The sequence below is a fragment of the Podarcis cretensis genome, assembly GCF_951804945.1.
Source record: "Podarcis cretensis genome assembly, chromosome: 7".
NCBI lineage: Eukaryota > Metazoa > Chordata > Lepidosauria > Squamata > Lacertidae > Podarcis > Podarcis cretensis.
Genome location: NC_137176.1, coordinates 49,022,347 through 49,042,754, shown reverse-complemented (window position 1 = coordinate 49,042,754; position 20,408 = coordinate 49,022,347). Strand labels below are relative to the sequence as shown.

The 20,408-nt window shown below is 42.1% G+C and overlaps 1 protein-coding gene across 3 annotated transcripts in view; it reads left to right on the top strand.

The window, feature by feature from the left end:
* Positions 1 to 15,836, top strand: part of CHST9 (carbohydrate sulfotransferase 9) — a 56,112-nt gene extending 40,276 nt beyond the window's left edge. For 2 of the 3 annotated variants that reach the window (XM_079982743.1, XM_079982744.1), the window contains exons 3-4: positions 7,629 to 7,666; positions 14,450 to 15,836. In XM_079982743.1, the coding sequence (XP_079838869.1) occupies positions 7,629 to 7,666; positions 14,450 to 15,547 (1,136 nt within the window). In that variant the 3' untranslated portion in view covers positions 15,548 to 15,836. Of the gene's footprint in view, positions 1 to 2,846; positions 2,945 to 7,628; positions 7,667 to 14,449 lie in introns of those variants that run through there. The other variant, XM_079982745.1, reaches the window with a different exon arrangement.
* Positions 15,837 to 20,408: the final 4,572 nt, after the last annotated feature.

Below are 20,408 nucleotides of genomic sequence, written 5' to 3'. Positions count from 1 at the left end.
TGACTTCCACTTGCACAATGGAGCTTGCACTCACACACACAGGCACACTGTCCCCAAATCTCCTGCAGAGATTGGGGGAGCCCTAGAACAAATTTTTGGTGTGTGCAAGGGAGGAGAAGAAGGGGGGAAATAACATGACTTCGTGCCAGGTATAATTCTACCCATTTTCATGACACACCCATCACAGGACCTTTTACAAAGAAGTCGATATTTAAAAAGAGGAAGAAGAATTGACCTGACACTTCATTCTACAGCCTGTTAAAGAGCAAGTAAATGTTTTAAAATTAGTGTAAAGCCTGATTTCAGCTCTTCTGAATTGGTATGGCAAAACTAGGGGTTTACCTCTCCCAAGAAATGAACAACTACATTCATAACCTCCATGTTGCAAACATGACCAAATCCATGAGCTGCTGCTTCCTGATAACAATCAAATTATTCCATCAGGCTGACTTAGTGTGCAGCCATATGGTTCTTATTTAGGAAATTAGGTATAGTGTTCTTGTGTTTTCTGAACACTTGCAGTTACTATTTTAGCTTTCCAGTGCAAAGTAAAATCTGATATTTAAAATAATGAAATGTTTAAGCATAGTGGCAATAATAATGAATAAGAATCATTAACACTTGTATAGTGCTTTAAAACATTTTACATGGATTTTCTCGTTGCAATCTTTACAACCCTGTAAATCACTGCTATTATCTGCCATCAAACATAGACTGAGGCTAAGAAGTGGTTGCTTATCTAAAGTCTCCTATTGAGTTCATGGCAGTGACAAAAGTTCAAACCAGGGACTTCCTGATTCGTAGCTCAGTCTCTTCCTCATTACACCATGCCAGCTCTTTATTTATACATACCTCTTGTATGTATACCTCTTACACATACTGCTGTGCTTAGAAAAGGAGCTAAGGCAAATTTTGGCTCAGAATTGAAGTCTAATTTCACTTTCCCCTTTTTATTCACAAAAACATTAATGAATGTGTACTCCCAAATTCTTTTCACATGAGAGCCCCTTTGTCAAATTGAGGAGAACATCTTGCTTGGTTGGCATTGTTGGTAATGACTTCATTAGGCAGAAGCTGAATGTGCACACGTGGGTCAGCACAAGATATTTGGCTGCATTAACTTTTGCAAATGTTTATGTTCCCAGGGTCCTTTGAACCTCCTAGGAACAGCTCTGCATCCTTATTAGAGACTGACAATTAAAGAACTGTTTTCATATCAAAAGTAATCACCAAAAATTAGCCAGGGAAAGACTGTAGAATGCTGTGAGAATTCAAAGGCTCTGAAATGGCCAGCTTTCCTTCATTTGGTTCAATCAGTTTCAACTTGGGGTTCCTTTTTATGTTTAACGCTGCCAGGGTAACTGGTGAGTTGGCACCGTGACAGCTTGCTACGATTATGCAATACTAAAGAAAAGGCAATTAATTCATGGCGGGACCTTTTCATCGTACCCTGTCGCTTAATTTGCACAAAATAAATGTGGTGAAGCTATAAGGCACTCCTAAGAATAGGGAGAGGAGGCATACATCTACCATATTTTATTGAATTTTGTTTACATATCTATATTCAAATCTGGTCAAATTGGAATGGTTCATTGGGGGGTGTTATTTAATCTACTAGCTTGCATGCTTCTTGAGCAAAGAAGCAGTTCTCCAATTTTACATTGTTGAGGTATTAAAAATTTCTGTGGTCCAACCTTCCAGCATGTCAAGCCAACAACGCAAATTATTCATTCAATGCTATTCAGTCCACTATGTGCCATATGCATGTGCTTTCAAACAAGAGCAAGTGCAAAGAGCAGTAACTAGAATGATTGCAAGGAGAAAAGATTCATTTGACAAGCCTATATTTTTAGAGTTTGCTACATTTAGAGAAGGCAAAAGTGCCTGAGAGACAATGTGAAAGCACTGTTGCAAATGCAACAGATACAATAACAGTAGATGAGCTATTCAGATTGAAGAAGGTGCTTGTTATTAGAACTAATGGCTGCAAAGTAGCAAATGTGGAAGTAAGACATTCAGGACTAGCCTCCCTAGTGATAACGTTGGGATATGTTAAGAAACTGCTATTGTTGTCTCAGAGCTTGCAGGAGTAGTAACACAGGCGGATAAACAGAATTCTGATAATGTTTGTCTGATTGTGTAGAAATGCACAAAGGCTTGTATGCTAGGGCAGCAAATTGTGTGTTAAGAATTTGGCATCGTTTTTTCTATACTATTGCAACACCACGAAACTTTGTATGTTGCCACTGTGGTGGAAAAGAACATGGGTACAACGTGGGTGGCACTGTGGGTTATACCACGGAGCCTAGGACTTGCCGATCAGAAGGTCGGCAGTTCGAATCCCCACGACGGGGTGAGCTCCCGTTGCTCAGTCCCTGCTCCTGCCAACCTAGCAGTTCGATAGCACGTCAAAGTGCAAGTAGATAAATAGGTACCGCTCTGGTAAGAAGGTAAATGGCGTTTCCGTGCGCTGCTCTGGTTCACCAGAAGTGGCTTAGTCATGTTGGCCACATGACCAAGAAGCTGTAAGCCGGCTCCCATGGCCAACAAAGCGAGATGAGTGCCGCAACCCCAGAGTCGGCCGCGACTGGACCTAATGGTCAGGGGTCCCTTTACCTTTACCTTACAAACAGGTTGAGTTTCCAGAATATAATAGTTTCAGATAATGGTGCAAGTCAAAATACTTAGGGGAAACTACCCTTAGTAATGAGGACTTAGGCCAATGATCCTGTTGAAATCCTTCAAAATGAAACTGTCAGAGAAGTCTTTCCAGAGTTCTACAATTTCTTGGTATGTTCGAGATAGATACCATAAATGATCCCATTTGCATTTGTAGGCATTCCTGTAAATACAGTGAAACGGCAGGCCACATGCACAAAATTCAATTTCCCCTCTGGGCTGTCTTTAGAAGCTCATTGATGTCACTTCCTTCCTCAGTCAGCAAGTGAGTTTTTCTTTAATTCTCAGCCCCAGCTGTCTATGCTGTCAACACAAAGTTATTAAAATTCCTTTAAAGTGAAATAAAAATAGCCTAAAAACAAATGTACTAGGAAGCAGGAAAGCATCAGTATTCAAAGTCCACAAACCTTTGAGCAAAATAGAGTTGATCCAACCAGAGATTGCAAACATTGGTCTTTCCAAGCATCTTGTACATCATTAAAGGATGTTTAAAACACATACTCCTTAATCTTTTATTACCAAAAAGAGAGAGCCTTATTTGGTTACAAAAATTAGCCTCAAGATGTGATTTCAATTGTCACAATGATGTTCTCAATGAACACAGCAGTGCCTACTGAAAGACTGCCTAAATAATGTTTAATTTTCCTTCTTGAAGCAAAAAAGTAACACTTGTATCTACAAAACAAAATAGTACACCATTATGCAGGAAGTAATTACCATAAAGAGACAATCCTCTGCCATAGCCTAAAGCAATAAGTAATCTTGATCCCCCCCCCTCTCTCTTTTTAGGAAGATAGTTACTTTAAGAGATCATTAGACAAGATACTTCTTTAAAACCTACCTTTCAAAGTAAGAAAATACTAGGACTGTGTTCACAAATGCCTTACTTGGAATTGACCTAGAATCCAAATTCCAAGCACTCCGAAATTCAGGACACCATTGGTCATAAACCAATAACTGAGTCCATTTGGGTTTCCTTGTTATCACCCAGAGAATTACCTACACTTGCAGATATTTATCTTCCATAGCTAACAGACACTCTTTATTATTCTTTATTCTTTATTATCCTGTCTTTCATCCAAGGAGCTTGATACAGAATGCATGCCCCTCTTTTACCTTCACAACAACTCTGTGAGGTAGGGCAGGTTGAGATATGGTCCCTGGCTCATTGTCACCTAGGGCTGAGTGGAGAAATGAGCCTGGATATACCTAGTTCCAGTCTGACATTCACCAATACCAGCTCTCAGAAGAAACTCACATATTTCAAGAAATAACCACATTATGTTGCTTTGTTGCAGAAATAGGGAGCCTCTGGCCCTCCAGATGTTCATGGACTACAGTTTCCATCACCCCTGACCTTTGGCCATGCTGGTTGGGTCTGATGGGAATTGGATTAAACTTGAGACCTTCTGCATGCAAAACAAGCTATGGTCCTAGATGAGTCAAAAAGCAATTTCTTGATTTGCAAGACTGACGCAAAATGCTTCTTCTATTCAACTGGAAGACCTCTGGGACACCTGGTAACACATGCAGAACTTGAGCATGGAGATTTTGGGATTTGTTCCAATCTGCATATAAAGTACATGTGCTTATCAGTTGGTCTATGTGCAGAAAGGAGTACACACATGGATCTCCACCAAAATGAATAAGCCATCTCATTTGCAGGGGAGCTTATGACATGCATACATTACTGGATAGATATGATAATATATGCTGTTAAATTAAGGGAATCTCTTAGGAAGATATGTATATTTCACATCTCTAGTTAATGTGTGCCTTATCTCATTTGGTCATTTAATTTAGATCTGCCACCTTTTTAATTCAGCCTATCAGTTTTAAAGATACTAATCACCAGTTTATTTGGATTGAATATGCTCAATAACAAAAGTAATCACGAAGGTATTACTGGATGTTCTGCCATGTAGAAAGATCAGGTGAAAAATACTATTTTTTTTTAAAAAAGAGGTTTGATCCATTTGTTGTCCTGCAGGAAAAAAAATGCAATTTTGTAAACATGAAAGCAAACCTTCAACCTTCTGTGTTTGAAGAAGAACAAAAGTGAGCGCATTTGTCAATGTCTTTAAACCTGCCAGTTTGATAGTTTGCCTAATGTGGCTCCACAGCAATCCCTCTGGCTACACAAATTGTGACACTGACAAGCTGTAAAAGGAGTGCCATCCACATATCCTTGGCCCAGAAAACCGTGATTGATGGAGTTCAACTGAAATTCCCACAAACAAGGTGAAAGCCTTTCAGTGATAACGGTAACCTAGTGCACATGAAAAGTTAAAAAAAACCACACAACAACAACCTTTGTTGCCTTTATTTTCCGACATATTCTTTTAAGCTGCATAAGTAGAGAGGGGGAAAGAGGATTTCAGCCTGCACTTCCCTTTTCTAAATGGCCCTGCTGGCTTTCCCAAGTCACTTCTAATAAGAGAACAAGATGCCTGAATCTGTCAAACCACTTTTCCACCTTACCTGCCTCAGTTGAAGTGCTGGCGTTTTCTGTTGTAGAATGAGTATTCCATATTACCATATTTTTTGCACCATAACACTCACTTTTTTCCTCCTAGAAAGTAAGGGGAAATGTCTGTGCGTGCTATGGAGGGAATGCCTACGGGTCGCGGGGGGGGATCTGCTGCAGTCGTGAGCAGAGGATCCATGGTTCCCCTTCCTTCCCTTCTCCGTGGCTCGCTTTGAAACAGCAAAGCGGGAGAAGAGCCGCTGAGTGGGGAGGAGAGAGGGACAGAGAGCCTGCAAAGCGGGAGAGGAGAGGAGCCGCTTACACAAGTGTAAGCAGCTCCTGTCCGGTTGGTTCCTTTAAAGCAAGCAGGCTCTCTATCCCTCTCTCCTCCCCACTCAGCTCGCTAAATAGCAGCAAAGTTTTTCAGCTCGCTAAGCCGGGGATGAGCAGGGAGGAGGGAGAAAAGCAGAGCCTGCTTGCTTTAAAGGAACAAAGCTGGAGAGGAGAGGAGCCTTCTCCCCTTATACCCCTCTTCTTCATTATTAGCAGCATCCTTCTCCACCCACCCCATGTGTGCTTCTCCCCTTAAACCCGTCTTCTGCATTATTAGCAGCATCCTTCTCCACACACCCCACGCGTGCTCCTTGTCCCTTGAGTGCTTTTCCTTCCCTCCCCATTTAAAACGTGGTTACAAAGCACAGATCCACATGGATCCTCAGGATTTTTGCACTGGGTCACCCCAAATTCACCATCGGATCACATAGCATGTCCATGGCTACATCTTGCACCAAAAAAATCATGCACCCACTGTTGCCTGGGGCCGCAGTGGTGGATTGGATTGATCTTTATTACGGCCATTGGCCCGTTACACGACATTTTCCCATACCAGCATAATATACTTAAACCTCCAAATTTAAAATCGCCAAAACTTACAAAAGACAAATAGGAACCAAAGCAAAATAAAAACAAAGACCACCATCATACATTACAATAAATTTGTAACCTATACATCGCCCTCTGCTCATAAATTAATCAAGGATATCAATGGTGATATCACCTAAAACATAGATCATGGTTTAAAACAATGGTGATATCACCTAAAACATAGATCATGGTTTAAAAGGATTATCCAAGCCACACAGGAGTCCATTTCTCTTCTTTAGGGATAGGACGCTGATCAAGAATCTGGCAGCCATGAGTGATCTTAGGGGGTCATCATCAATTAGTAGATATTTCAGTTTGGCTTCAATCGTATCATCGGCAATTCCCTTAAGATATTGAGCAAGAAACTTGCTCCTGGCCGATAAGTGAAGAGGACAGTCGGCCGCAGTGGTGCAAAAACGTGGTTACAAAGCATGGATCCACATGGATCCTCAGAATTTTTGCATTATGCTACTCCAAACTCACTGTCAGATCACATGTCTGTGGCCACAGCATGAACCACAAAAATCATACATCCACTGTTTCGTTTAGAATATTTTTTTTCTTGTTTTCCTCCTCTAAAAACTACTTGCGTGTTATGGTCGGGTGTGTGTTATAGAGTGAAAAATACAGTATGTATGCAGTCCCTGTTCACTTTTGCATGTGCAAGCTCCATCTCATTCTGTTGTATCTTCTCATATGTAGTTGTTTTTGGGGATTGCAGCCCTAGATAAAGCTGTGTTGTAATAGAATACGCTAATAAAAACTTTCCTAGGCAAGCCTCTAGTACATCAGCTCCTCAGTATTATGGCTTAGGAAATGTTCTAGGAATCCATCCTGAAGCTTGCATGGCCTGAGGTAACTGCCCAAGAAGCCTGTGTTTAATGCCTGCTGTCTTCAAAAGGCAGAAGCAAAATTCTCTTGTATTTGGAGCATCCTCTTCTGAAGGGGAATGAAACTATTAAGATGTAACTATATATGGCATGCAGTGACTGGTGTGTGAAAACTCCTTATGTTATAAAATGTTAAGTACCATGCTGTTGGCAGTCATTTAGTATATTTCTGCTCAACCCCTTGTCCTTTTGGATTTATTAAGGAAATATAATTTAATTCCCAGGCAAGAGTTTTTAAAGATGTAGGTATAAGATGAGGATCAAACGACCGTACAAGAAGTGGTCAGCCACAGTGCTACTTCTTGTGTTGCTTCACAGTGTCACCGGTGTGCTACTACTGGTGTTGCTTCATAGTGTTGCAACAGCACACAGTTAATTGTTAAGGTGCTGGGCTGGGTTTGCATGTAACACTACACCATGATTTGTTAACTAAGGTTTGTTTAAACCATGTTTTAATGTTACATGCAAACTAGGCCAATATGCTTTTCCTAATGTGTGAACATTCCACATATTCTAAAATACTGATTAAAAAGGTAGCTAGTTTCAATATTTCTGTATACTTTTGCACTTTGTTTCATAACTTTTCTCTCGTAACTTAGTTTTGTTATGTACATGATCACTTCATTGTAATATACTACTACTTACTGATTTTTAATTTTTTCTTTCAGTGTCTGAAGAAAAAATACAGCAGCACGCAATTAATCAGGTATTTTAAAAATGTATATACATCTTTTAACTGCATAGTTCATGAGATATACATACAGTACTTTGTATTAGATATTTTGCATTAGATAGGTTAAAACCCATTCAATAATTTATAGGCAGATGTTTGTTGTTTCTACCACACTACACTCCCTATGGTAAAAGGTAAATGACTGGATGGTTAAGTTCCGTCAAAGGTAACTATGGGGTGTGGTGCTCATCTCACTTTTCAGTCCAAGGGAGCTGGTGTTTGTCCACAGACAGCTTTCGGGGTCATGTGGCCAGCATGACTAAACTGCTTCTGGTGCAACGGGACACCGTGACAACTGCCACAGTGCATGGAAATGCCATTTACCTTCCTACTGCAGCGGTACCTATTTATCTACTTGCACTGGTATGCTTTCAAACTGCTAGGTTGGCAGAAGCTGGGACAGAGCAATGGGAGTTCACCCTATTGCCTGGATTCAAACTGCCGACCTTCTGATTGGCAAGCCCAAGAGGCTCAGTGGTCTAGACCACAGTGTCACCTGCATAACCTGCTCTGTCCCAGCATCTGCCAACCTAGCAGTTCAAAAGCACACCAGCAGAAGTAGATAAATAGGTACCACTGTGGCAGCAAGGTAAATGGTGTTTCTGTGCACTCTAGCACTCATCACAGTGTCCCGTTGCACCAGAAGCAGCTTAGTCATGCTGGCCACATAACCAAGAAAGCTGTCTGTGGACAAACGCCAGCTCCCTCGGCAGGAAAAATAAGACGAGTGCCATACCCCATAGTCGCCTTTGACTGGACTTAACTGTCCAGGGATCCCTTAACGTTACCTTTACCTTACTCCCTATGAACAAATACAGTGGTACCTCAGGTTAAGTACTTAATTCGTTCAGGAGGTCCGTTCTTAACCTGAAACTGTTCTTAACCTGAAGCACCACTTTAGCTAATGGGGCCTCCTGCTGCCACCGCAGCACTGCTGCATGATTTCTGTTCTCATCCTGAAGCAAAGTTCTTAACCCGAGGTACTATTTTTGGGTTAGCGGAGTCTGTAACCTAAAGCGTATGTAACCTGAAGCGTATGTAACCTGAGGTACCACTGTAGTCATATGAAACAACCCCCTCTTAAAAGCAGGATTGAAGCATAAAAACAATGTGAATAAAAACAAACTGTTTAGAAGTAATTATGTCTAATTCAATGAATGGACAAGAAGGAATTAAAAATGTAGAAACTGCAGACTGGAGGTGGGGCCAGACATTGTGTGTAATGAGAAGATTCATTAAAAACAGGTTTTTTTATAGATTAAAATAGTTATTTTAACATTTAATAAAAGGAGCACAACAGTTTCAGCTGAAAACATATGATAAACAAATTGATTACGTATTTTCAAAATAATTTAATCTTTTGTTGTTTTATTATTATTTCAAGGTTCATCTTAATCCATTACCATGTTTGAATACAGACAAAAAGAATAATGTATTGACATAGAATAAAACTCTTGCTGAAGCCAGTGGGCTGGGTTGGTTTTTCACTTTTCTCTGTAGCTGGCTTGAAATTATCTAACAGAGCTCAGTTGTTCCTATCCAGAGTTAGTTGGTTTTGCTGAAGATCTAACTGGAGCTTAATTTAGTTGCAAGTAATTCATCTCCTTTATTTGAATAAAACTTAAGCACAACTAACTTTCTCTGGAGTAGAGCCAAAAACTGCATGCATATAAATATTTACCAGCAGTTAATTCCATTCAGAGGATCATAGAGTGTAGCCCTAATGTGGAGATGCTACTAGGCTGGCAAAGATTCAGAATTCCTCAGCCATCATGAAGTTCAGCTTATTAAGAAAAAAATACATAATATTTTGACTGTAAGAGGAAGACAAGGGGGAAATTAATTAGCAGTTTAACAAGAATTGGCAAACAAAATTGGAGATTAATTCCGTTTATCCAAGTTACTGCCTACACAAATCAGTTTGTTGAACCAGATTGTGCAAACTGTCTCATTTCATTAATGTGTGTGATTTTATACAGTCTTGTATGAACAAATCAGAAGCTCAAAGAAAGTGGTATGTTTTGACTTAGCCAAGGAATTATTGATACTTTCTCTCCACCACTCCCACCCCACTTAAGATAGTCTAGCTCCCACCACAGCCCACTCCATGGGACTAACAGCTGTTCTTGTTGTTTTGAGAGATGAGAATCAGGGAAATTACTCATGGGGAAAGGGCTAAACCTTTCCCCCTGTGCCACTGACCCCCATTTCATCCTCTTTTTGTGGCTTCTTTCTGTAGTTTTTAACCCTTTGTCATCTATAAGTGGGCACTGGCTGCTGCATTCCCAAGTTTATTTACTTAAAACATTTTACTGCCAACTTTCATCTTATCCAATTTCAGGGCATAACACAACTACAATACACAAATACAAAAACAGGAGAATGGAGAATAAAATTTAAAACACAGTAAAGCTTGCTCCCATTTTTCTCTTTCTGGTTGCCTTTCCTGGACTAGACAGAATATATTTTATTTCACGTTTTGTATATTTTTTACATTTTAAACAACCACATTGCTAAATTTAAAAGGTTTAAAACATCATTGCAACTTAAATAGCCTTTTAAATAGCTTCCCTAATGGAAATCCCTGCTTTTCCGAACTGTTCTGGCTTGCTTGGGTTATGCAGTCAAGATGCAGAAGTTACTGTATCACGGCAGGGTTAGCCAACGTGTGCCTTCCAAATGTTGTTTGAATACAACTTCCATCAACCCCAGGCAATCTGGCCAATAGTCAAGGATGATGGGAGTTGTAGTCTAGGAACATCCAGAGGACACCACAGTGGTTGATTTATCAAGTCAACTGAGACCCTTGTCTCACTAGCATTGGACAAGGAAATCCTGGGTATTCTTAGACACAACCCCAAGGCTAACCATTATTGGGACACTTAATGACCACTGTGATTCCTTATGGAACGGGGAAGACCATCCTTCAAAGGTCACCTGGTTTATGAGTTCACTGAGGTCACACATTTCATGTAGAAAGTACCGTATTTTTCGCACCATAGGACGCACCGGACAATAGGACGCACCTTGTTTTAGAGGGGGGAGAACAAGAAAAAAAATTCTCCCCCTCTCTGCCCAGCGCCCCTTCAGCGAAGTGGCAGGAGGTGCTGCGCAGAGAGGGGGAGAATTTTCCCCCTCTTGTTTTCCCGCTCTAAAACAAGGTGCTGTTCAGGTGGCTACCTTGGAAGCCTGGAGAGCGAGAGGGGTCGGTGTGCACCGACCCCTCTCACTCTCCAGGCTTCAGGTTCCTTTTGACCTGCTCCTTGGGGCTGGCGGGGGAAGCCCACCACCAGCCCCAAAGAGCAGGTCAGGGAGCAGCGGAGAGGCTGCTGCCATAGTCACGTGTCACCTCTCCAGCTGGGAGAGGGTCGTGGGGGGCTTCTTTTGCCCCGCGCGCGCTCTCCCAGCTGGAGAGGTGACGTGCGGCTATGGAGGCTCCTGCCATAGCCACGCGTCACCTCTCCAGCTGGGAGAGGGTCACGGGGGTCTTCTTTAGCCCCGCACACGCTCTCCCGGCTGGAGAGGTGACACGCGGCTATAGAGGCTGCTTCCATAGCCGTGCGTCACCTCTCCAGCCGGGAGAGGGTCGGGGGCTATGGCGTCTTCGCTCCATAGGACGCACACACATTTCCCCTTCATTTTTGAAGGGGAAAAAGTGTGTCCTATAGAGTGAAAAATACAGTACATGAAACGACCTCAGCAGAGAGCTGCTCCACGCAGGTGGCCATAACATGAGTAACATAATGCACAGTAAACCAGTGTTGCATGGGTGCACCAGGAGCATCCATTGATGGCGTCATGGCCCCTCTTGTGTGTCTCACAAGCCCTGTCCATCTCCACAAGATTGCTGTGAGGGTAAAGTGATCTTTCCGAGCTTCTCGGCAGTACAGGGAATGCAAGAAGAAATGCACATAGACACTCTGCTTCCTAGAATGTCATATCTGATGCACTGCAGGAAATGCTCGGAAGGTGAAAGTGGGACTCTTGCTTAGGAGCACTGAAAGCTGAGTAGCTAATACAGGGAGACACAAAATCACTACTTCCAAGGTTTTTAATTTATACAGAAAACATGAAAACAAGTTCCAAGATATCTAACTTGCATCCATTTGAGTAGGTGATCAGCTGATCTTTGCGCTTTACATTTTTCTCTTTGCTCCTTTTCCTAAATAGAGTCAATAAAACAAAGCACTTATGGAGGTTGCCAGTGTTCAAACATTAGTTGTTTTCATTCACTAATTGCAGCAGTTAGTGGGTCAGATTCAATTGAGCAGATGCACTAGCAGGAGCCAGAACAACAAATCCTGCTAGTGCAATGGGACTTCTTTCCCCTATTCCTCTGTGCCCTCCCACCAAATTAGCTCTAGGGGGTCAGGAGAATTCCCAGAACACCCCAGGTGTTTTTCTGTGTGTGGAGAACATTCTTTCTGGCATGTGGAAACACTGAGAGAATGATCAAATTAGTGCAACATTGAATTCCATCCATTATGTTTAACATAAACCTATTTTATCTATCTGTTTATTTAAATGCGTTTATATCCCACTATTTTCTCCAAGGAGTTCAAGGGGGCTCAAGCTCAAGGTGTACAGGGTTCTCCCCCATCTCATTTAAACACAACAACCCTGCAAGGTAGTTTAGGCCCAAAGTTTTGAGTGAGGAGTTGTACCCTGGTCTCCTAAGTCAGAGTCTGACACTGTAACCACTATACCACACAGGTTCACAAAAGGAAGAGAGACTGTAGTGATGATTTATTTATTGACAAGCCAGTATACCATTGCAATTTCAACAAAAAGCAGGATAATACAGGGACTATTCATGCTACTTGCATCAAAATATTCAGTGCTTCTCACACTATCTGATGTGGTGGATCAGCATTCCCCACAGATACTGGTACCCTATTTGGTCCCTGAAGCATCCCACCCAAGCTGGGCTGTGGTGGAGTCACCATGGACCCTCACTCTGCACTCATTTACTCAGTACCTGACAATCACCAGCCACTAGTCACTACTTGGTACCATTGTTAATGACTTTGGAACTACAGAAATATTAAGTATGGGGGCCATGAAACAAAATAGCAAAAATGGTGCTTTACATAATGTAACCCTCACCTTGCAACATCCATTTCCCCTTATTTTTGTCTCCCTTTCCACCCCACATCTGATTAGTGCTGCCTTCTTCCTGACTGACAATTTCTCTCCCAGAGCTGAGCAGGGAGCAGCTCCACGGCACTCCTGCTGTGTGTGTGTGCCAGTTGAACCTGGGGAGAGCTACCTGAGGCACTTTTGAGAAGCTTAGCTGCTCTAGCAAACAAAACAACAACAACAAAAGTCACTCCTGTCATAGTGGTTCAGCATCTCCTGCTGCAAGTGCATACTCTCTTTCTCAGGTAGCTGCACTAGAAGTCCTCTGGTCACTTTCTGTTACCTCTCTGCAATGTCCTTAGGGATAACTTTGAGCTTTGGTCAGGGGTCCCAGCTGACTTGTTTATTTAAGTCAGTTCTTGGATAATAGCCATCACCTGGCTTTTTATATCTCATTCCCTCTTGTTGAAATCGTTCAAAGGTTTTCCACTCATAATACACTGAGGGTAAATTTGAGATCTACAGATGTTTGTGATATCAGTGTTGTTATCTGTATTTGCATATTTCCTGTATATATCCTCAGCTGCAGAAGTTCATTTGTATCATTTAGGGATTCCTGGGATTCAATCTACACAACATTCAGAAAAGTACAGTTATAAATAGATTCCTGGTCGCTAGTCAATTTCAATCAGTTCGTTTGTCTGTTTGTTTATTCAGCTTTCACCTCAACCCATGCAAGCCCTGTAGGCAGTTCGCCATATAAAGCCACTAAATTGCAACACAAAATAAAACAAATAAAACCACCAGTACAATCAGTTGGAAGATTCCAAAAGTGTCCTTCCCTTCCACACGTGAAAGGTGTCTTCTAGTCATGGAAGGATAGTTTATGCCACATCCTAGATCTTTTTTTAATCAGAAAAGTTAAGCAAAATCCAAAGATGTGGTTTCTCTAGTGCAAGATAAAGCAGAAGTCCCACAGAACCTGGTATTATAGTACTGCACAAATCCTTGTGCAAGCATTTGTGAAATATGTGGGTTATAAATCTGCTCATAAATAAATAAATCTAGCAAACCCCTGAGAACCATGCATGAGAGGACTCCTTGTTACTCAACTTCTGTAAAAAGATAAGTCTCATCTCTTAATATTCATTTTCCCCTTTAAAGAACATAGAACTACTTGTTCAATAAAAAATATAGAGAATCCATTTTCCTTATCTGCTAACAAGGATTCCAGAGTGCCTTCCTACAGCAAATTTCACTCATTACCCATCACTTCATTACTTTGTTAATGAAGGTTGACTGGTGGTGAGCAATGCAGATAAGATCTGTTTCAGCAAGCAAGTGCTATTTGTTTGGCTTATGTGGCCAAAGCAGACAGCATCCATGCTCAAGAGGGAAGTGCAAGCATACACTGGAAACATCAAGGGCTGCAGTAGTAGTTGGTGGTTTTTTCTAAAGAAACCAAAACCCTAAGGGAGTGAGAGTCCCAAAAAACATGCTTAATTGCTACAGCATGCTGGGTAACTGTTGGGGCAGTGGGGGGATGAAAAATTGGAGGGGAGAGAGGAATGGGGCAGCTGGAATCCCGAAAAGCAGCTCTCTACGCAGCAACATTTTTAGCAGGCCCCAATAGAGGAACATTCTAAGAGTTCTCTGGTTTCTTTTTCCCCCCCTTAGAACTTCAGATTCTATTCTTCAGAGGAACCTGAAAGAAAACCAAAAAACTGGGTCACTGGTGAAAAGCTTGACAAGCCAAGTAAAGCTCTTATTGAGATTGGACATTCTCAGGGAGATGCTGACGCTATTCTAGGGATGGCAGGCTCCTTGACTACTGGATTATCTGAAGAGTCGCAGAAGATTAAATCGCTTCTTAAACAGTTCAGGCAAGTGAATTTACCACCAGTTCTGCGCCCTTTAAACAAAACTTTAATCAGAAGCAATCACTGGAAAACCACAGATGAGATGCAAGAGAAACGAAGATCTTTCCTTTATGATTTCTGCAAAAGGTACACTGGCAAAAGCAGACCCCGGACTCACCTTACGCGCATGGTGTCCAGACTCTATGTGGAAGATAAGCACAAAGTTTTGTACTGTGAGGTGCCTAAGGCAGGTTGTTCCAACTGGAAGCGGGTTTTGATGGTGCTCAGCGGCGTTGCTGATTCTGCTGCTAACATTACGCATGATGCTGCACATTATGGAAAGCATCTCAGAAAACTAGACAGCTACAACCTAAAAGGGATACACAAGCGTTTAAAGACGTACACCAAAGTTATATTTGTGCGGGATCCCATGGAAAGATTAGTGTCTGCATTCAGAGATAAGTTTGAACATCCAAACAGCTACTACCACCCTGTATTTGGGAAGGCAATTATTAAGAAATACAGACTTAATGCAGATAGAGTGGCATTGGCAACGGGCTCAGGAGTGAAATTTAAAGAGTTCATCCAGTATTTGTTAGATTCCCATCGGCCAGTAGGTATGGACACTCACTGGGAACAGATCAGCCAACTCTGTTATCCTTGTGCTATCAACTATGATTACATTGGAAAATTTGAGACTTTGGGAGATGATGCCAATTATTTTTTGAGACTAATAGGTGCACCAGAGGGGCTGACTTTTCCTAATTTCAAAGACAGGCATTCCAGTGAAAAAAGAACAAATTTAGAAGTTGTCAGACAATACTTGGCAGAAATTTCCAACACAGAAAGACAGCAGATTTACAACTTTTATTATCTGGATTATTTAATGTTTAACTACAGTGTACCATATGTATAACCCTGACTTGGATTGGTTTAGTATGTAAGCAATTTTTACCATTTAGTTTGGGAGCAGAAGAAACGCAACAAGTTATGAGAAGAAAATTAATTGCACTGAAATGTCTGGACAGAAAAACACTTATACATTAAGAAAGTTTTAGAGTCTTCAAAGCAATGTATCTAAAGGGAATAAGCCAAGCATTCAAAACCTCTGAAATGGCATAATATTATTGTATCTAGTCATGTTTCATGAATGTATTTTTGTATTTCCAAGGAAATATTAAGTAAAAACTAGCTTTCTTAACGAATTTGTATGTTGTATCTCAAGCATTCATAGAACATCAAAATGTACTGTTGGGGTTGGATTGGTTGCTAGTAAGCAAGTCCATCTGTGTGCATACATAGAACTTTGTTAGAAATAAAATGGCTGTACCAGTCATAGCTCCTGCCCACCTAGCAGTTCGAAAGCATGTCAAAGTACAAGTAGATAAATAGGTACCACTCCAGCAGGAAGGTAAACAGCATTTCTGTGCTCTGCTCTGGTTCGCCAGAAACAGCTTATGTCAGGAGTGTATGCAGGAGCCAGGCCCTGTGACCAGTAGGGCTTCACAGGACTGGGGCCTTCCTAAGTTTGTTCTGGAGAGGCAAGGCACGGCCGCACAGGTGAGGCTACTTGGTAACTCACTGCACCTGGTGGCAAGAGCCAGGAAGGGATATAAGGTTAGCATTTCCCTTCAGCTCTTTGCCACAGCAACACGTTTCCTGCCTTGCTGCGTTTGGCTCCTTGCTTCTTGACCCCCGGACCCTTGACTTCATGACTCCCTGCTTCCTGACCCTTGGACCCCTGGCTTCTGGACTTTTGTTCCTGCTCCCACCCTGTCATCTTGCCCTCGGTGCCGACGTCCTCAGCCAGGACTTTGATTGCCCATAGACTGGACCATGACAGCTTAGTCATGCTGGCCACGTGACCCGGAAGCTGTACGCCGGCTCCCTCAGCCAGTAAAGCGAGATGAGCGCCGCTGCCCCAGAGTCGTCCACGACTGGACCTAACGGTCAGGGGTCCCTTTACCTTTACCAGTCATAGGAACTTAAGAAGTAGTTCATCTAGTCCAGCATCCTGTTCTCACAGTGGCCAACCAGATGCCTATGAGAAACCCAGAAGCAGGACCAGAGCACAACAGCATTCCAACAACGGAGATGCAAGACACCCATCATGGTTAGTAGCCATTGATAGTCTGATTCTCCATGAATTTGTCTTTTAAAACCATCCAAGTTGGTGGCCATCATGGCTTCTGGTGAAAGCAAATTCCACAGCAAAGCTGTGTGCTGTGTGAAGAAGCACTTTATCCTGAATCTTTCAACATTCAGCTTCATTGGATGAACCTGAGTCCTAGTGCTATGAGTATGGGAGAAGCAGCTGTTTGGGGAGCATGGGGAACTCAGTCCACCACCACTCCTTCACTGTTCCCAGTTGTGTAGTACCAACTGGCTTTCTAACTGGACTTGCGTATGCATGGCAGCTGGATCACCATCTCATCCAGCTTGGTCCATAATACTGTGACATGGTTAATTACTCCTCAGTTACTTTCCCACCAGGAAATCTGATAAAACTTTCACATCAAGCTAAAATCATTGAAGAATTTACAATATGTGTTCAGCTTTGACCCTCTGAATGGTCTCTTGTGAAATGTGAGCTGGTAGGCTGAAGAGATGACTTTACAGAAGGTGATTAAAAGTAAGCAGCTTCTGCTTTTTACTCACATTTTCTTTTGTTGTGGGCCAAAATTACAGCTGTCCAGCTTGCTATCACTTGCTGAACTGCATGTCCCTCATCCTGTTCCAGGAAGAGGCTTTGGAGCAGGGCCAAGGGTGGCCTGGGGGAGTCTTGAGGGCCAGGCAAATAGGCTCCCAGCCTGAGGTTCCCCAGCCCTGTGCTAAATGATAGCTCCAGTACTCAGCACCAGATGGGAATAGAAGGAGACCATAACCTTAGTTGCTAAAAATCACATTTTGTTAGCACAAGTATCCTATGATTAATTTTTCCATACATTCTCCTAGAGCAGAGGTGGACAAGCCTTTTGCCCTCAAGGACCACATGGAGCAATGTGTGACCATTGGAGGGCCTAAGTTGGTGGCATCAATGTGGTCTGAGTGCACATGCGCGTGCACACACACGCACAAACATTGCCATAGTCTCTCCCTGCTCAGACCAAGAAAGGTAGGCTTCTCCATTACAGCAATGAGTAAGAAATCCTTTTAAAGTGGGGATTACAGGGGCAGCAGCCAGCGTGATCCTCACTTTCAAAGTCCCTGATGAGGCAGAGGAGAGCAGATCCTTCCCCACCCTAGCAATGAGAGATGGTGCTTCCTTTCGTTCCCCCAAACAGCTTCCTCCCCATTGCAATCACACACCCTCCAACCCAGCAATCAACTATGGGGCTGGCTGGGAGGAGCACAGTTCACGTGGTGCTCCTCTACCCCTTCTGGAACAGTGTGCCATTGCAGTGGAGTCTGAGAGAGAACCCTTCCCATACCTAACTTCCCTTGTATTCTGAGGGTCATTTTTGGTGCTTAAGAGACATGAATGAGCACAAATATATGGCAGCCACCTGCTCTCCAGGCTTAGGATCATAGCAGCTGAAATGCAACAGCAAAAGTCACTGCATTCCCCTCCTTTGGCCATGTCTGCAAGCAAATCTGTGATGATAGTGACAGTCTTCTTGAGTAGCAAAGTAAGATGGGAAGTGACAATGCCAGTCCTGATCTGAGGTTTTTCCCCCTCCTCTTATAGCCAACTAAGCCCAAGAGGATCTGCAGTTTCGACATTACAGAAAGGGAAGGGATAGCAGGAACCTTTTGAGAACACAAAGCACTAATAAACAGTGCAGTGCTCTTCAGCATCTTGAGATTGGTTCTTCATTCTTATTATTTCTGTTGGATGCATCCCATTTTTGTGAGAACATAAGAGCAGTGGCAATAATGGGAGACCCATGTAATTTCACAACTATATTCTGTCTGATGCACTCTAAAGTTCAGAAGCCAGATGTGCACACGAAACAAGGTTGGACTAATAAAGCAATTAATCTGTACATATTTGTGTCATTCCAACCATTTTTAGAAATGAGCTGAAATCCTGCTTAAATTATATAACTTTCAGTTTTCCAGCTTCTGAAAAACTCCTGGAGGGCTACAAGTTCCCCATTCCTGACTTAAAGCGAAGGTCTGGTGAGCAAAAACTAATTGTGAAATTTTAAAATTAGGCCTAATCTAAAAATTGTACCCTCTTCACTAAAACCATGGTGGTCATTTGAAATCTGCAAAGTTGATCTGAAATTGCTAGCAACGTGTAACAGCAGTAAACAAGTGTTGATATTGATGTAGCTACACTTTCATATCAAACAAAAGCTTGATTCCAGGAACTTTAGTGTTGGGATAGCTGCATTCTGATATCCTTAGATAGCTATGTAGCTCCCTGTACCATTAAACGGCATAGTGTAAATTCACAAAGCTGCAGCAAAATGTAACTCTGTGTTTAAAAATTACTATTCCTTTTCATGCCTGTGCTTGTCAATGTGCTCTCTTTGCCTGTAGGGAAAAGTGGCAAAGAGGTATGGACAGTGCTTCCCAAGCCAGTCTTGGAGGCAAGCATTACCTGTCTTTATTGAGACAGGTTATGGAAAGGACCAGATCTGGCATTGTTCCATCTGTTATCCTACACACCATCTGACAGCTGGTTCTAAATCTTCTAAGAACATGAGATGAGACCTGGTCTTGTTCATAGCCCACAGATGCATTATCCTTTCCTTGATGAGATTCAGGCTGCTCCCAGATGACCTTCTTATTAAGCATTCATCCTGATTCAAAGCTGGAGTTTCTTGTGTCAAAGCAAGTGCTATCCCTCACTTTATAGTGCCTCTTCCCGTCACTTTCCTCATTACAAAAAGTCCAGTCTTTTGGGAAAGATCTCCCAATCCACTACAATTTTGAATTTGCCAGCATGTGTTTGAATCCCACCTGAAACTAGTGACAGTCTGGGAGCCTTCTTAGTCTTGCTGACAAGTATGGACACATGCTGATAACAGATGGCAGTCTTGTCTGGTACATGGATGGCTTTTGAGCACAGAGATTCTATTAGGATTCTATCAGGACTTCCTGTCCTTGTGTGCAGAAAAGTACATTATATCTGGTGCAAATCAGAAGAACAAATGTTGGCACTGATTTCACAATAATAATGGCAGTTTGTAAAACATTGTGTTCTGGGAAGGGCTTTTTCATGTTCCCCTTTGGAGTTCCCCTTTGTCTTCTAATTTACTCTGCTTCCAGTTCTCCTCTTTGTTCTCCACATAGCTGCTAACAAGTTCATGTAGACACAGATCCACATGTTTTGTGAAGGAGGCAGGGAACATACAGGAATCTCACGTCCCATCCAAGCCTACAGAAGTTTTAAGTGTACTTAGAATTTGAAAATTTTAAAAGCTGAAAATTGCAGCAATACTGTATTGCCTGTATTGCCTCATTGTTAAAACATAGGCAAGCAGGCAGAAATGGGAACAATAAACTGAATTTTGCAAATAATTCAGTATTTAAAAAATTCTCTAAAAGTTACTGTAATAATAGTCTTAAGTAGTTCCAACATATGTCTTCAGTCAAAATATGGCAGGTTGAATCAACCCTGGCTATCAGCGGGGTGACAGATGTCGTAGCCAGATCGCCCTCACACCCATTGGTTTGATTTGATGGCAGGTCAGTGGGACAAAATTCAGGTGCTTGTTTATCTCGGGTAAGAGAGTTCAAGATTGTGACCTGCCTCCATCTCATATTTTGAAAGAATTCACTCTAGAGTAATGCATAGGACTGTTTGCATATCACAGAAAGCAATA